Source organism: Pollicipes pollicipes, unplaced genomic scaffold, assembly GCF_011947565.3.
Source record: "Pollicipes pollicipes isolate AB1234 unplaced genomic scaffold, Ppol_2.1 Scaffold_7261;HRSCAF=8764_pilon_pilon_pilon, whole genome shotgun sequence".
In the NCBI taxonomy this organism is placed as follows: Eukaryota; Metazoa; Arthropoda; class Thecostraca; order Pollicipedomorpha; family Pollicipedidae; genus Pollicipes; species Pollicipes pollicipes.
Genome location: NW_023597054.1, coordinates 6,921,069 through 6,938,123, shown reverse-complemented (window position 1 = coordinate 6,938,123; position 17,055 = coordinate 6,921,069). Strand labels below are relative to the sequence as shown.

Sequence of the window (17,055 nt, the reverse complement as noted above, 5' to 3'; positions counted from 1 at the left end):
AGGCCGGCGCGACGGCGCGGCGACCGGCCGGCCCGGCTGTGGGCTGGATGGACGGGCTGGCTGGCAGCGGCTCGCGGCAGCAGCGACCGGCTCGGACGCGCCAGATGTGCGGACCGCGCCAAATGTCACGGACTGCGACTGACGGAGGTGGTAGGCATCAGCGTTCCCAGCGGTTTGCAAGCAGGGAATGTCCTTAACAGACGTGGCCCAAATACTTGTTTAAAAGTCGGAACTTGCCACGCATCGCTAAGGAGCTCTGGAAAAAACATGGAATGCACTCCCGTTCCTGCACGTGGCAGGTTTGATTGATCCATCTCGCCTGTCCGGTCTGATAACGCCGCCGATAACAGCAGCGCAACCCAAAGGCCCAGATACTACACTGCAGTAGCTCAAGACACCGCTAGAGGACCGCTTACCCAGATGATAAGAAGCTAATTGTCCCAAGCTGACCTGCAAGATGGCAGTGAGAACTGTTTTGACGAAATTAATCCGTTCCTAACCGTGAAGATGTGATCAGCGATCCACCCGGGCGCGTGCGGTAAGTTAGGTCCGGTTTGTTTAAAGACCTTTCGGCATCGGTATATGACTTGAAAGATCCCGATGCGGGGAGTCAGGTATGTTGGGGGAGTCAGGTAGAGCAGATGTTAGCAGGCCGTGTGTGGCTCTCAGCCGCAAAAGGTGCGTTCAGTCCCGCAGCCCGGCACGCGGGCATCTCACATACCTTGTATGTGACTTCCGCACTTCTTGACTCACGCGCATCTGGATTTCTCCAGTCTAGGTGTACCGATAGCCTATCGTGCATGTTAGTCAGTCGTAAATCTGCCGTTGCTTTTTAACACTTTATAACACACATTTTTAGCCCGCATTCGGCGGAGTCTGAGACACTCGCCGGGCGGAAGAGGGGGGGGGGGGGGAGTCGGCTCCCCAGGATCTCCAACTCGCAGACACCGTATGAGAAAAACAAAGATAGCGTCTTGAAGTCTTGCCAAATCACGAAGAATGCACCGAAGAAAATCTGACCTGTGGACTGTCGTGAGTCCATTTCGACCATTTCGTCTCCCCGTAGGTCAGGTCAGATCACCCCACCGTCCAGGAATGGTCCACCAGTAGCCCACAAGAGCCATACTTTTCTTCACAATGTGTTTCTAGGTTTATCTTATTAACACGCACCCGTGTGGCCGGTTAGATACCCTTCGCTCGGGTGGAGGTAAGGGGCAATTTGACCCCCTAAGATCTCAAGAACTAGAGAGCTAGAGACACTAAATTTACAGGGTATTTTAACCTGTATGTGAACTCACTTAGGTCAAAGTTTCAGGTTCCTAGGTCATACAATTTGGGTCAAAAAAGGTCAAACAAGTTCAAATTCCAGGTTGGTCTCATAAGTGCCACCATAACGCACATAACCGTTCTAAGCAAAGGGTCACACGCTCATATAAGGTCAGTGGCCCTTGCTTGACCTTTTGAAGGCCCAGGTGACCAAAATCATTCAAGATTGTTTTGAGTTTTGCATTTGACTAAGCGACAAAGATTACGCTAGACGGTATGTTCCTAAAACAAAATATTGACCTGGGTCATATAAGGTCAACTACCTATTCTGACCTCTAAAAATTCCATGGATGACGTATAATGTGCTTCCTGCTAGTCCATGGATGATGTGTAATGTGGTTCCTGCTATCAATAAATTCGAAATGAGCACCGAAACTATCCCATACAGCAAGCCCTAAAGTAACAAAACGGGTTGGTTTTGACCTGGGTGTAACCTTCATACCTGACCTTAGGTCAGTGCAATTTGCTCATTCAACTGTTGCGTTGTCTAAGAAAGCATCTCAGAGATGTATGGTTTCACCTAACACTTCATTGTTGGATCAGATTGAAGAATTCCCTAGGAATTGCCTTCGCTGAAATCATGGCCTAACTTTGACCTGCCATAGGTCAGACCTTACAAGCTACATCTAAATTGTTGATGCCAAACGATCCGCTATTCAATTGTCTATAACTATGCACAATTTGGCGCGGCTACGCCGCGTCGTTCGGAAACCATTCTGGAAAAACCTTCGGGTGGTCAATTTGACCCCCACCCGAGCGCGTGATAAGTGCAGCTGTGGGACAAAAGTATTCCAGGCACAAAACTACCATTTAAGGGTGACGTAAAGGTCATCTGAGGTCAACTTGTGTCAAATTCATACACAAATCAACTGACAAAATTAAATGCCAACCGGGTCTATGTGACCAGTGCAATACTTTTCGTGGTTAGAACAACATGTTATACATGTACAGGCACTCAAGATCACATAGTGGTCTGCATTACACGCAGTCCCTTCGACGCTCGGCAACGTATTTATGACAAACTGAAAACAGGTACAGAAATTAAACGTCACCGACTTTACAAACACGCATCGCGCTCGTTCATGCAATCTCTCCACTACTGGCAACAAAGGTCATTGGCATTGGATAGCCTCATATGATCTTGCATGACCTATGGTGACCTCAAAATGTATCATAAATTTATCTCAACATTTCTGTAGAGGGGTATTCTATTCCTGCGTCCAAAATTACCTAAAACAATTGTCTATTTTGAGCTCTGCATGTGTTTTGCGGAGGGTACCCATAGAGATGGGTCATGACCCGGGCCAAAATCATGTTTCCTGTGGTCACATGATGGCTGCGTATGTACAATAGTACTATATTCCTCATTTACATCATAAAATTATACGAAAATAAAACTTGCATTATTCACGGGCCAGTTTAAGCCAACTACCTCGCATTTCCAAAAAAATATAAGTGTAGAGACTGTGGGTACTATCATTTTCTGTTACTATACACAGTTTGAGCATACGCGCATAACCCACAGAAAGCAATGTGTGATTAAAGTATTTTACAGGTTGTCCTCTGTCCTCATCCAGGCTACTGATCCTGGTAGGTCAAAGCTTTAAATCTGCACAAATGATGCCAAATTAATACACGAACAAGTAATGCAAATTTCGTGTCGCCACAAGTTCTTGTTTTTTACTTGTGCTCGAAAAACCGCAACTTCTCCCCTGACCGGGCGCGGGATGAGACGTTTGACGGCGCTTCAAGTGTTACACGTGAGTATGCTAAATCGGTACCGATGCAAGCTTTCCTGCGCGCATCGTTGTAACGGGGACTACAAACCTGTCCGCCACTACCAATTTGAATTTCGGAAGAGCTATCCTTTTTAAGTTGTTGGAGAACCAAAGCCTCTAAAACTCTACAAAACGTATGTTGGCACGCCAAACCCTGTTAGCCGGGACAACCATCGGTGATTTCCAGAAGCTCAGCCTGCCCTTTCCGTGGGTCCTCCGAAATTTACTACTCTTCCGTAGGTCCCTCCAAAATCTACTACTATTCCGTGCTACCCGCAAATTAGTTTGATTCGTATAAAATTGTTTCAATAAATAGGCACTGATTTTTTCTTTAATATGTATACAAATATCCCGCTCTTTGAAAGCTCGACCACAAATGGGCCACTGGTAATTCTTCCGCTTTGAATGACTTAATGAGATCAGACCCTCTTCATACTGTGTGAGTCGCAGAAGTGCCCGACAGATTTCTCACAAAGCCATTGAAGAGTTGGTTGAGTTTTGTGAAGTCTCTGACCGGTAAAGTCAAGGTTTTTGCATAATTAACGGCCGAATTCTGTGAAACATTGGCCTAAATTAAACTGCTTTCAATGTTAAAGTCAATGCCCTGGTGACTAAACGCTATTACGTGCGAAAAAAATTGCAGTGATTTGCTCCAAACACTAGTGCGAGAACCGTTGTGATAATATTCGTTTGTTGTCATTTACTGTAACAGGAATTGGGTCCACTGAAATAACAGTTTCCGAGTTAAATAGATACAAGGTTGCAGCATACTCTCCTCATTTATTCGGTGTCTCGCTTTCCACCAGGCGTGTTATCTTTGCGCTGCAAAAAGCCACAAATCTTATGAATCTTATAAGATGGGGGGCGAATGCATCACACTGATGTGTACCGGCTTCTTGGGGCTCAAGACCCGCACTTCCGTACCACAGCATTTGTTCCTTGATGAAAGTTTTTTGACGGCAACCCGATTCTTTTAAATGATGACTTGAAATTGTAGCCAATCATCAACGGAAGTCTTCATTGATGGGGCCATCCGCACCCATGTGGCATATTATCCAACCAACACAAAACGCGGAGGCTCGAGACGCGGTGCATTATGCTCGCAGGATTCGTATGCCCGTTGGAAAGTAGATTTGGGGCATATGCGGTTATGCAACGTAAGGCAGGCGATAAACCCCACGCAACATGATTGTCTTTCCGTGTCGGCGCTGTGTAACATGTGAGAGCTGAGCGAACACCGCGCCGCCATCCGGTGCTCAGCGCGAGATACAGCCACGCCTCCAGTGACGATCAGTCGCAGACGGGCAGCTCGGCGCCGGACCGTTTCATCTTTTACATACTTGAAGCGCGACTTATGGGCGGTAGTTAGGCAGCGGCCGAGGGAAGGTCAGACAACCTGTGGGGGGGGGGGGGGAGGGCGGCGTGCGGACAGTGTTGCAGAGGAGCGGTATGTGCAATAATGAAGCAGCCAGCGCTTCAACGGCCGTCATGCACACAGGTCTGAATAACGGTCGTCCAACATTCCAGGGGATTGTGTTTGGCAGACTCTGAACACCGAGGCAGGCTCCTCAGGAGTTCAAATGTGCACGGCAGACATGGCTATATCGCTTATGGACTTCCTGGACGATTGTCCGGCTGGAAGCCGGCCGCTGGGTTGGCTGGGCCCTGAAAAGAAATATGTCATGGAGTAACCTCCCTAGCATGAGCAAAACCTTTGGCACACGGCAGCGCAGGTGATGGAAAACTTTGAGCCTCACCGCGTCATTGGGCGATTGATGTATGTCAAATACGCACGCATGATCCCTTATATGGAATGCTTCACATTTTAAGATATTGAAGCAAGCATCAGATACGATGAAACAAGTTCACTCGTTACCATTGTTATATATTTTTTTTTAAGTGGAGAGGACTTCTGTAGAAACCACCATTCTCTGTTTAGTAAATGTGCTCCTCAATACGTCATAGTTTGATGACGTCATCGTACCTCGCACAACATTGATTGACAGCCAGTTGACGGCCGTTACATCTGGAAATCGCGCTCACGAACGCCAGATATGGACGCCTCAACAATTTTTGTCTTAGCCTCGGTCGTCACATGGCTTATGGAATAGCAGGATTTCAATGATGTTTTATGACGTCATGAATGCCAAGGTGACTGAAATACTCTCCCCGATATATCTTTCCCCATTTTGCGGGCGTGTAGCTCAGAAACTAGAGGGGCTTGGGCATTCAGAAGGGCAGGATTGTGAACAGCTCCGAAAGATCTTCAAGATGACTCAGTTCAAAACCCAATATAAATGTGGAACACTCCCTTCAAGTCTTTAGTTCATAGAAGTGGGGTGAAACAACATCATTTCAAAAATGCATCCTCTGCTTCGAGCTTATACTATCCTACATAAAATAATATGACATACCCATATCCAGCTCATGATATCACATATCCCACACAAGGGCAAAAACGATGCGTCATCTCAGCATATACTTGTCATGATTGAGACGGACATATGGTGCTGCAATTTTCAATAACGCCTGCGCGCAGCCCTTGCGTGGGATATGTAGGCTTTAGGCCGAAGAAAACCAGTCAACTATGAGCCGTGTCGTAGAGCACTGCTTGTTAAATCGGCTGATGCTATCAAGATGGCTGGGTGTAAAAAGGTGATTGGCACGGCGACATAGCAGCATTGTTTGAAGCGACAAGTGACAGTGAATATATTTTCCTCCCGGTTGGGTCGATCTTGCGATGTGACTGGCGGTACTTGTGACAGTACGAAACGACACGAAACATCAGCAAACCGGGCTCATGCGTGACCTGTGAGGTGGCACATCATGACTGACGTAAGTGAAGACAGTCTTCCCTCGCTCAGCAGCGAGGAAAATCTATCGCGCTTTGTGAAAAACGAGCCTGGCCAATGGCCACCGTTAGATGGATATCGGCTGCATTTCCTCATTCTCATTTTCAAGGAAACTAAACAGCTAGCAAATCACAACGAATCCGGGGATATTGGAAACTGGTATGATAGCATAGCTTAGATGATGTGTGACGATAAGAGCGTGGACATCACCACCACATGCAGCGTCCCGATCAGCTCCGATCATCGTCTGTGGCTAGTCCATCATTGTCGCACGTGGTAATGAAAGTTTGCTCTCTATTTTACGCCGGCTTATTAAGTACTAGATAGCCAAAATTTGCGTGTGTCTGTCGCAGACAAACAGGTATTGGCCCGAGGCTACCTGTATTGTCATCACATGCAATCGAGGAGGCATCTCGCCTAATTCTGCTTACATAGAGACTCGGCCCGACCAGATGAAGCAGAGTCACGTGACCTGGCCAGGTGAGACGGAGTTACGTGACCTGGCCAGGTGAGGCGGAGTCACGTGACCTGACCAGGTGAGACGGAGTCACGTGGCCCGGCTGGGGGAGCCGATGCCGTCAGCCGGACGATATGGCGTTGCCGCCCGCCCAGGCACGCAGCGCATCACATCGCTTCGGCATGGAGGGAAACCAGTCTGCATAAGCGCTGAGATCAGAGATGCCTCGGCAAGGGGCTCAGACCGCAGTTCACTAATCTCCCGCATACCACAGCTGTCTGCTCACCAACATTATCTTTATCGACATTAACTAGCGCCGAGTCCGCCGGGCGGTGCCACACTGTGCGGCAGTGCTCGACGACCTTAAACTCCCGATCCAACCACAGCGCTAAATTAACCATGACTGCAACCACAGATCGCACGGACGATGCACCGGCCACCAAACGTATAATCCTGACTGCAGGGCTACATGCGTGACGTTTTAGTCGGATGTCCTTTGGGAACGGAATGGAATTACTGCTTTTTGGAGGCTTTGAAAGCCCAACTCGCAACGCGAGTTGGGCTTTCAACTCGCCCACATATAAAAATGCATCCCGTCCACAAACAGCAATATCAGTAAAAAGCCCGCATAGGTTCACAGTCATACTTTTTCTCAATATACCCAAACGGATAGGTACTGCATTGCTATATCTCTAATATACTGGGCTAAAATAGGAGCTGTCACGATAAGAAGCAGATGAGTGTGAGAAACTACACTCATTATCTACCACTTACATGGCTCATCCACATTCAAAATACATCATATGAAGTTAATCCATCTCCTGATTAGAGCCACACAAAGCCGCACTTTCATCCGCATAAAAAAATGCATCTAAGACGTATGCAAATCTCTTGCTTAATCACAAAATTACATTTCAAGCCACGAATCATCACTGTTTCCCGAATAATTATGTAGATAGACACCTACCTAAACAAGTAATCGATCAGTGTTGCTGCGGAAAATGACTAAGAGATGATGCCTGAAATCACAACCTGCATCGCCTCAGAACCAGACTTGGCCGTTTCTCTTACCGCATTTCCCTTAACCCATAAACGCACCAGAATCGCCAAAATATGTTCACACCGCACACTTAAAGCAAAAGAACATCCCAGCTAGCTAACGCAAAAAATAGTGCCTTAAAGGATCTCAAGAAGCGTACCAAAACGCGCCACTTTAGCAGCGATGCCAACTTAAAAGTCCTGTGTTTTCCGTGGCGCTTTGCACTGCGGCGGGCTGAGCAGCAGCCGCTGTTATCCGGATGCGCCGGTCAGTGCTTCGGTGATTCAGGCTGGCACGCCGGAGCGCTGCGGCTGCGCTCAGCCGACCTTCAGCTGAACCGGCCGGGCGGGGCCGCCGCTGACGCACCGCCACAGCCTGGGCACCGCCGAGCACGCCCGAGCAAGGCGGGAAGGCCGTCCGCTGGCGCACCGTTGGGTTCTTGACGCTGGTCCAGGCCGCGACCTCCTGCGGGCTTCGGGGTGGGATGGCTCCGGTCCGGTGGACACCGGCCGGCACCCTCCACAGGACCCTGCGCTCAGGCATCGGTGGCCGACCTTTGCTCCATGCCGTAGACACAGGCCGAGGGACTCGTCAGGTTCCAACTCTTTGGCATTGTTAGCCAGCCTCGGTACGGCAGGAGAGTCGCCGACAAAAGCACATGTTTTGCGACAGAAGCGTAGGGGGGCTAACGACGCATCAAAGCATCTTAAGCCACTTACCGTTGCACTCTCCGAAGCGAACTGTCTCAGGGGACAACGGATCTCCAATCTGGTAGCCAGGCTCGAACTAGTGACTTTGAGTATACGGTGCTGGGTGCATGCCCCACCAATAGAGCTGAAAGCCTTTTCAGTGTTTTCGCGAACAGGTTTTGCGAGGGTGAACGATGCATGGCGTAAGCACCAGAAAGCTAACTAAGTTTGCTCAAACGTGGTCGGCTATTTTGAGCAGTACGATGTGAGAATGGCTCTGCGCTTCCAGGTTTGAAGACCCGAATGTGGATTAAGGAGAAGCACAATCGTCTGCTGCATCGTGCGAAATGTAATGGCATGTCGCATGCGGTGCATTGCAATGAAAAACAGCTTAGCCTAGCCAAGCCCCGTTGAGCATCATTGGGCGCGCTTCATCTCATCCTCTTAGGTCGAAACCAGTGCGGTCAACCGTTCCAGGGCCGATGTGGCGGTCCGAAGCGGGCGCGGCCGCCGCCACCTCCGACTGCGAGACACAGAGAGGCAGGCCCGGCTCGTGGCGTGCCGGAAATTCCTAGTCCAGGCTGGGCGGCCACAGCAGACTCCGTTGCCAGTCACGTCTGTGGCGGTGGCGGCGGCGGGGCGCCGATCAGCCGATACCGGAGGCCGGTGCGGGCCTGAGTCACGGGCCGCCGCCGCGCCGGGCGGGGGCGGGTCGGCGACCTGGCGTCGGCGCTGCGCCGCCAGACCGGCCGCAGACCGTCCAGCCGCCGACCTCCGACCCAGAGCTCCGAAGCCCGCGCGGATAAACACTCTGACAGAGCGGAGGAGTTTGGCCCGTCCATCTGCTGCCTGAACAAAGCACTGCGGCGTAAACGGCAGCCATAATGTTTGAGGAGTTTGTACTGTCCGTCAGGCTCCGAAACTACGAGGCGCTGTCACTCCATGAAGAGAAAACCTTTCACGGAAATGGAATCTGCATGTTGCCAGCGTTTGTTCACGACCTCACATTTGTTCCTTGTGTGGAAGAGAAAAAGCCGCCTAACACGGGTGTCCTAACTAGAATTTAGATACTAACTTCCAAAGCCACAAGGGAAAGTGCGATCTTTTCGTATTTTGTGGAACGGCTACAGCAAGACGTCTGGTTTTTAAAGCCGGTCAACGTTGTGGAATTCAACACGAGCGGCTGGGGCCGTATCGCGATGGTTGGCATCGATGTGGGCGAGAACGTTGCATTGCTATGGTGAAAAAAAATGGTGCACATATTGAAATAAAGCTGGGACGGGTGTAAGCTTTGGTGGATACGCTACCAGCATTGTCTGATGAAATTGTGCAGAATTTGACAACAACTGAGTTTAAATTCATCCGGTCGTCAAAACAGTTCAGTAATAAGAATGATTCGTGAAAAGCGCAGGACAACAACCAAATGAATCTTTTAACCGCGTTCCAGCAACGCGCTTTCATCCACTGCGGCGCCGTCACCACAATCGGCGGTGCACCACTCACGTGCCGCTCCAACCGCGTCTGCACGTCCACGACCAGCCACGAGAGGCGCACGGCATAGCCGTGCACCCCGACCCGGCACCGCTCCACCATGGCGACCAGGGCCTGGATTAGGAGCGCCAGCCACGCACACCGCATGGCTCACCGGGCCTCACTGAGCGCCCTGCGTGAGACCGGGCACCGCTGCCAGCCAGGCGGCACCTGACCCTGCCGCACCCAAACTTCCCCTCGGCCGAGCTGAGCTGGCGCTGCCGCGGGCGCTGTCGCTGGCCCCGGCCGTTGGCAGTGCGGTGATGCAACGCGCCCGGCCGCTGCCCTCGCCGCCGACTGTCGACACCTGGACTTCCAGTGGGCCCACACGCCCTGGTTTCTTGACAGACAATGGTGTGGTGCAGGGCTGTTGTTGCATTCGGCAGGCACCGCAACTCCGGCGCATGCGTGGCAGCATGGATAGCTTGTCTAAATCTACGCCAAGCCACGCCGCAAACGAAGGTGCTCGTGGGAATCTACTTAACCGTTTTTAACCTACATGAATTGTTCACGATCACAAGGTCATTTAATTATGTGTATGTGTCTACCGGCAGGCTCTTATATAACTCTACCTCGCTTCGTCGGAGCTTGGCGTTTCCGATCCTGATGTTCGTGGCCCGGGGGCACAAATGCTGAGAGCTGCGACAGTAACATGGACTCACGTCACCATCTGCTTACTCACCTGGCCCTTGAGCAGCCCCATGCCCTGCATCTTCTCCAGGATGAGCGCCTCGATGATCTTGCTGTCGAGCTCCTCCTGACGGCGCTTGCGCTCGGTGGCGCGATCCACATCCTCCTTCACCTTCTTGATCTTGCGCTCCAGCTCCTCCACTTTGCGTAGTTTCTCGGCCAGTTCGCCGTTAATGCCATCGAAGCCGTTGAGCTCGGCGTCGGAGGTGGGCGTGGCTGAGCCGCCGAGCGACTCGGCCTCGCCACCGGCCGGCGCCGACTCGGCCACGTCACCGGTGATGCGCGATAGCGAGATGCCGCGTGGCGCCGGCTCTGACGACGTCTCCGACGCCGGCCCCAGGCTGGCCGTCGGTGTCGACGACCTCCGGCCTGCCTCGTCAGCCGGCGCGAACACAGGCGTCTGGTCTCCGGGTGTCGGCGCTGTCTCGGCCGTCGGGCTGGCCGCCGTCATCGACGGCGTGGAGGTGAGCGACTGCTTGCTCTTGGAGCGCTTGAAGATCTGCAGGCCCTTGAGCAGCTTCTTGCTGTCATCGCGCTTGCGCTCCTTGGCGGGCATTGTGAGCGAGCCGCGGGCGGAGCTCGACGACGTGGGCAGGACCTCGGCAGCCGTCGGTACGCCGCAGCTCGTCTCACGGAGTTTGCCTCTCGTCTCACTGAGACCGCTTGTCTCACAGGTATACCTCGTTTCACTAAGATCGCTTGCCTCGCTAGGATTGGGTATCTCACTGCCGCACTTGCTCTCACTGGTGTCACCGCTGTGGGTTTCGCTGGCGGTGCTGTGGGCCTTCAGACTTTCGCTAGCACCCTTCGTCTCTGCAAGGCGGCCGGCGCCGGTGGCGACTGGCGCTGGTGGCGGGTCAGCGCCGCCAGGAGCTTGTGTTGTCTGCGCCGACGGACCGGCCACTGAAACACGGGACCATCACTGTCACAACAGCCGGCCTGCAGCAGCCGACACGCCGCAAACAACAGCAGCTGAGGCAACATCGTGCAACCGACACCCGCAACCGACAGCGGCTGGCATTAGCCGACGACAACGAGGCCGTGACGGCGGGGTGGCGCCGACCGTGGCACATAGACGGACACATCCGGCGGGGCGGCCAACGCCGGCGCCGCGCACCTGCCCCGCTCCAGCAGACGCCCATCGGGCCGGCGGGTCGGAGCGGGTCGGGGCTCCGAGTGCCGGCGGCGGCGCGCGCCAGGCGCCGACCAGCCGGCTGCAGGCGGGCCGGCGTACGGCCGCTATTCTCGTCGCGGCGGCCGCGGCCGACGACGCTGGTTCGCGGCCGGCCCATGGGGCTCTGTCGGCGTGCCGCCGGCTCAAACAGAGCGACCGCCGGGCAGGGTAAACAGGTCCAGGGGAGGCCCGGCCGCGCCAAGGTCAGGGGCGAGGCTGACTCGTGGACGGTGCCAGGCAAAGCCGGCCGGAACAGGTCGAAGTCGAGCACGCTGAGATGGTGGAGGTCATGGGAGGAGGCGGACTGGACTGCGCCCGCGAGAGCGCACAGGTTGATAACAGCTGGTGATAAAGGAGCAGTGTTGGACGTTGTCCCAGGTTGCGTTTGGCCGGCTACGTCGGCGCGTGCCACGGAAGGAGCTTTGAAAGCTTCTTATCCACAGGGAACTGCAATGAATCACCAATATGCAAGATTGGACGCAGCCCGGAATTCCATTCGCCGCTTTCTAAATATAGCCACTACGTGATTTCTCGCTGCCAGATCTGCAGGCGGACATAACGCCACCGTGGCAGCCGTTTGTCACTCAGCTGTCTCCGCCCACGACTCATCCCACCCACGCCAACTGCTCGTTGGTCGGTCACGCAGCGCGGTCACTTGCTCACCAAACGCCATCGAACAGTCACATATAACTCCTCCCGCCCGCTCTGACTGGTCACCCATGGCGCATCTGTAGCTTCATTTTGTGTGACAAGTGGGATTCCGAAGGCAGGGACTGGGCGAGGCCAGAGCGGCCGCCAAACCCCTGCCAAACGGCTGAAGACACTCAAACTTGCACTAGTTTTGCTTGTTTTAATGCAGATGGTGGCATATTTGAGACTTTGCTCGACAGATCGTCGGACCTCCTAAGATTTACTGGATCTGCCCTGTGGCACAATGCTCTGCAACGACCGTCAACCCTCTTCAAACCTCTGCCTACGTATCTTCCCGACGTTGCTGTGTCGCATGCGCGCTATCGGATTGCGTTGCATAGTACGCGTGTTGTCTGATCGCGCCAAATGAAAAACACGATTAAAGGAACAAAACAAAGGAAATAAAAACAATGTGCAGGCTTAGCAACCAGCTGGGTTCGTGCTATGTTTTTTTGATAGTGTGTTCAATGCTAAGAATGCCGGTGGACACAAAAATACATTGGTCATGAGTGGAACAGGACTAAAACCAAATTATCCCGCCTTGTAACCTGGATAAAACTGGTTCCATCTGCAACGAAGAGTCCAAAAGCTATGTTCACGTTCGAAGAGAAAGAGGAAAAGGATGCTTTAGTAGAAACGGGCGTTGAAAAAGACCTTTGATAATCACCATTTAATCTGTTTAGTGGAAAACTCAGTTGCTTTGATATCGCTGTTTCTTTGGCATGCTTTGCAATATTGCAATGGCCTTGCATGCGCTGCAGATCTACTCTGTTGTTTGCGGCCCGACATGCCGAGAAACCGGAGGAAGAACCCATCATCACGCCAAGCGCTTCTTTCCTCTCAGCTTAGACGCATGTCTGTTACGCCGGCGCATACCTCAGCCGGCTGGCGGCAGCGCGAGCCTGGGACGCTAGGCGTACTCCTGTGCCGCGCCTCCTGGCCGCATCAGCAGCTCTGCCTCAGCCAGCTGGCGGCGGCGCGAGCCTGGGACGCTAGGCGTACTCCTGTGCCGCGCCTCCTGGCCGCATCAGCAGCTCTGCCTCAGCCAGCTGGCGGCGGCGCGAGCCTGGGACGCTAGGCGTACTCCTGTGCCGCGCCTCCTGGCCGCATCAGCAGCTCTGCCTCAGCCAGCTGGCGGCGGCGCGAGCCTGCGACGCTAGGCGTACTCCTGTGCCGCGCCTCTTGGCCGCATCAGCAGCTCTGCCTCAGCCAGCTGGCGGCGGCGCGAGCCTGGGACGCTAGGCGTACTCCTGTGCCGCGCCTCCTGGCCTCACCAGTAGCTCCGCCCGCTCCACGCCGTCGTGCCGCCGCGCCGCCCCGTACGCCAGCGTACTACCCCCGGCCCGCCGCCGCCCTTCATCAAGGCGTTGGTGACAACCACATCCCCATGAGCCGCCCCCAGAGGGCAGTCACCCGCCTGACGGAGCCTCCAGGTCACGAGGGTCAGGGGGTGATTTCCAGTCTGCAGTGCAGAGAAACATACGACAAGCCAGGGCTAACCTGCAGTTTTGTTCTCGACCCGCCATTATCTGCATTCAGTACGGGCGAACAAGGCGCAGCTTAGCCGAAAACTGCTTCAGACAGGGATGGGCATCACAAGGGTACAGATTATGTCTTTGCAACGCCTTATGCTCCTTGCAAAGCTCCTATTACGGAAGCGGATAGGGTTCCCCAATCATCTGGCTACGCGTGTGTAACCACAGCGCACTTGCACGATTGCGCAACTTGAACAACCTTCCAGTTCAGTGTGCAGACTGCCATGCTGCCTTGTGTGGAATTGTACATACAACAGGCCGCCAACCACTGCAATGCGATTATTGCAGGAAGTCCGGATCATTCCTCGCATCATGATCCAAAGCGCGTTCAGCTTTCAGGAATGTCGGTCAACAGTTACCATCACTTGCCTCGCCATCCCCCGCGTTTCAAGGTGCCTGCATCCACTCTGTCACCCAGCAGCTGTGCATGATAGATTAACTAACTGGTTTACAGATATTCTATCGCGTAACACCTTCTCAAACACTATAATACACGGATCGTCGCAAGAGCATCCTGCGTTTGCACCTAGGGGCCTATCGCAGCCCGACACATCCGTACCCGGTGGAAGGCACCGACGGCATTGCTCCAGCCGCCCAGTCGGTGGGCCGCACGCGCCCGCGCGTCTCAGTACTATGAACAGCAGAGACGCAGTAGGCTGCGTCTTCTGAGAAATTTGTGCACCGGGCTTAGCATATTCTGAATATGGGTAGAGGGACATGGGCATAGGCTGGCAAAGTTGACATCGGTAAGTACAGTCTAATGTAACGAATATTGCTAAGTTTAGAACCCAAGGGTAGGCAACGCGATGATTTTCGGGCAAAATGTTGCCTACTAACGTTTTTGGGGAAGATATGCGAGAATTAACCCAGCTGCTGTGCGGGTGAGGGGTCTCCATGCTCTTGTAATGTTCGGAATAACAGGCCCATCAAAGCGAGTTTACTAATTCTGGAAACAAAAGGCATGATAGGTTGCAAAAAATGCGTTGGGTGCCTTGCCACGATATCCTAGTTGTGAGGCGTACTCAGATCTAGGCATGAATGTAATGGATAACAAAGCGCGTGGCAAAACGTCAGCCAATGGATTGAGCTAACTCTGGCGTTTGCCCACCCAGGCCTGCTCTTGTAGCTGCCGTTCGAAAATCAGCGCAGGGAGTCATTCACAAGTCTTCCCACTTCATTTTGCATGTGGGCGAGTATCCGAGACAGCAAGCGGTCCATCTTATACCGCGGCACGGTGGTCTAGAGTGGTCAGATGCTGACCACATATATTTCATTGATAATACTTATCTTGGCGGAATCCTGCGACAGGGTACGACAGACCCAGATCGATCACGACAGGGTACGGCAGACCCAGATCGATCACGACAGGGCACGGCAGACCCAGATCGATCACGACAGGGTACAGCAGACCCAGATCGACAGGGTACGGCAGACCCAGATCGATCGTTGTATTTGCTTTTGCCAAAACGCCACGGATGTGCTTGTCGAAAGGTAACTCATTTGGAACCGTTAGACCAAGATCTGTGCGCTCTGCTGTGATTGGGGTTTGCTCACCTACAAAGATAAAGTAAATAGTTTGTATGTCGTGTTTTGTTGAGGTAATCATTTGCTTTGTTTGCATCCACTGAAGTTAATTCACTGATTTTGCTGCACTCTTTCGCTGGCTGTACTTCTTGATCGATCCACTGGTTCTTGAAATCAACAAGGTCCGTTGCTCTGCCTCCTGAACGCCGAGCAGCGGACCAAACTGATCTCTGATTTCGTTGTCTTAACCGAGGAAAGTGGCCTTGTCGTTCACTGCAAGCATGGACCCTTTATCCATGTTAACTGTTGGATTCAGGTGCCTGACACTACGTCGTTTCAGCCGCAATCGATTATGTTCACTCCCGGGCAGACCGAGGCAACGTTCAAGAAAACAACCCCACGTTGCAGGTCTAGGTCCAGCCAGCGGAGAACGCGCGGCTGCGCCTCATCAGCGCTGTCACGCCGATGCGCCGTGTCGTGTCGTGCCGTGTCGTGTCGTGCCGTGTCGTGTCGTGCCGTGTTGTGCTGTCGCCGTGTCGTGTCGTGCCGTGTTGTGCTGTCGCCGTGTCGTGTCGTGCCGTGTTGTGCTGTCGCCGTGTCGTGTCGTGCCGTGTTGTGCTGTCGCCGTGTCGTGTCGTGCCGTGTTGTGCTGTCGCCGTGTCGTGTCGTGCCGTGTTGTGCTGTCGCCGTGTCGTGTCGTGCCGTGTTGTGCTGTCGCCGTGTCGTGTCGTGCCGTGTTGTGCTGTCGCCGTGTCGTGTCGTGCCGTGTTGTGCTGTCGCCGTGTCGTGTCGTGCCGTGTTGTGCTGTCGCCGTGTCGTGTCGTGCCGTGTTGTGCTGTCGCCGTGTCGTGCCGTGCCGTGTTGTGCTGTCGCCGTGCCATGCTGCGCTGCACTATGTAGTTCCGTGTGACACTGCACCGCTCGCTATACACTGTGCTGTGCTGCGCTTTGCAGTATTGCCAGTTGGCGGCGTGTGGGGTCGACGCACGCCATGCCGTTGCGTCGTTTCGTGCCAAGCTGTGCCGTCTTGGTGTACGTACGATAAGGCCGACACATGTCGCTCAGTTAGCGCGTCCAAGGAGTTCATGTGAGGGTGATCACATCGACGTTGTTGGAAGCCGAGTGGTGATACAGGTTAATTCATAAGTCGGCTCCAACTTTTTGTCGCCGTCTAGCAGTCCTGGAACGCCTGGCACTGGACAACCACCGTCGCAAGGCGACAGGTGACACCTTCGTCTCCCACGAAGGCGAGACCTTGCAAAACCAGGACGTCAGCAATGTATCTTCGTCTGCAGCCCCCAGCACTCCATCCCCAGGTCCAGTTCAGCGGCGGGCCCCGGCACGCTCGACGCCATGCGTCGACAAGCGTTGTTTGCGCGGTCGGACCACATGGCCCGCCGGCGTACCGGCCCGGCTTCACTGGTTCCGTCCAGAGGCTTCCGGAGCCGGCCAGCCGTGACGACAGCGGCCGCCCGCTGTATTAGGCGCGGCGGCCGACGCGCGGCCCCGCCGCCGACACATCTGCATAGCGTATGATTCACGGCGGCCGCGGCGTCGGCGGGGCCCACGCGCGCGCTGTACACCCACCTGCAGTCTGTGACGTGCGCCATGCACCCACAGTTGGCGAGCGAGCTGCGTCTAAGCCCGCGGTCTGTATGGTGCGCCCTGAAGTCTGTGAGAGCTGTTCGTGCAGTCTGTGTGGTATGTTCTGAGCCCGTGGTCTGTGGGGTCCGCCCTGAAGTCCGTGAGAGGTATACATGCAGACTGTGTG

At 53.8% G+C, this 17,055-nt stretch overlaps 1 protein-coding gene across 6 annotated transcripts in view; it reads right to left on the bottom strand.

The window, feature by feature from the left end:
• The window catches only part of LOC119112389 (NAD(+) hydrolase sarm1), an 89,384-nt gene that overhangs the window by 38,892 nt on the left and 33,437 nt on the right, over positions 1-17,055 (bottom strand). For 3 of the 6 annotated variants that reach the window (XM_037236558.1, XM_037236559.1, XM_037236560.1), the window contains exon 2: positions 10,354-11,264. The exons of 2 other annotated variants lie outside the window; for them this stretch is intronic. In XM_037236558.1, the coding sequence (XP_037092453.1) occupies positions 10,354-11,264 (911 nt within the window). Of the gene's footprint in view, positions 1-9,644; positions 9,754-10,353; positions 11,265-17,055 lie in introns of those variants that run through there. One more of the 6 variants, XM_037236561.1, reaches the window with a different exon arrangement.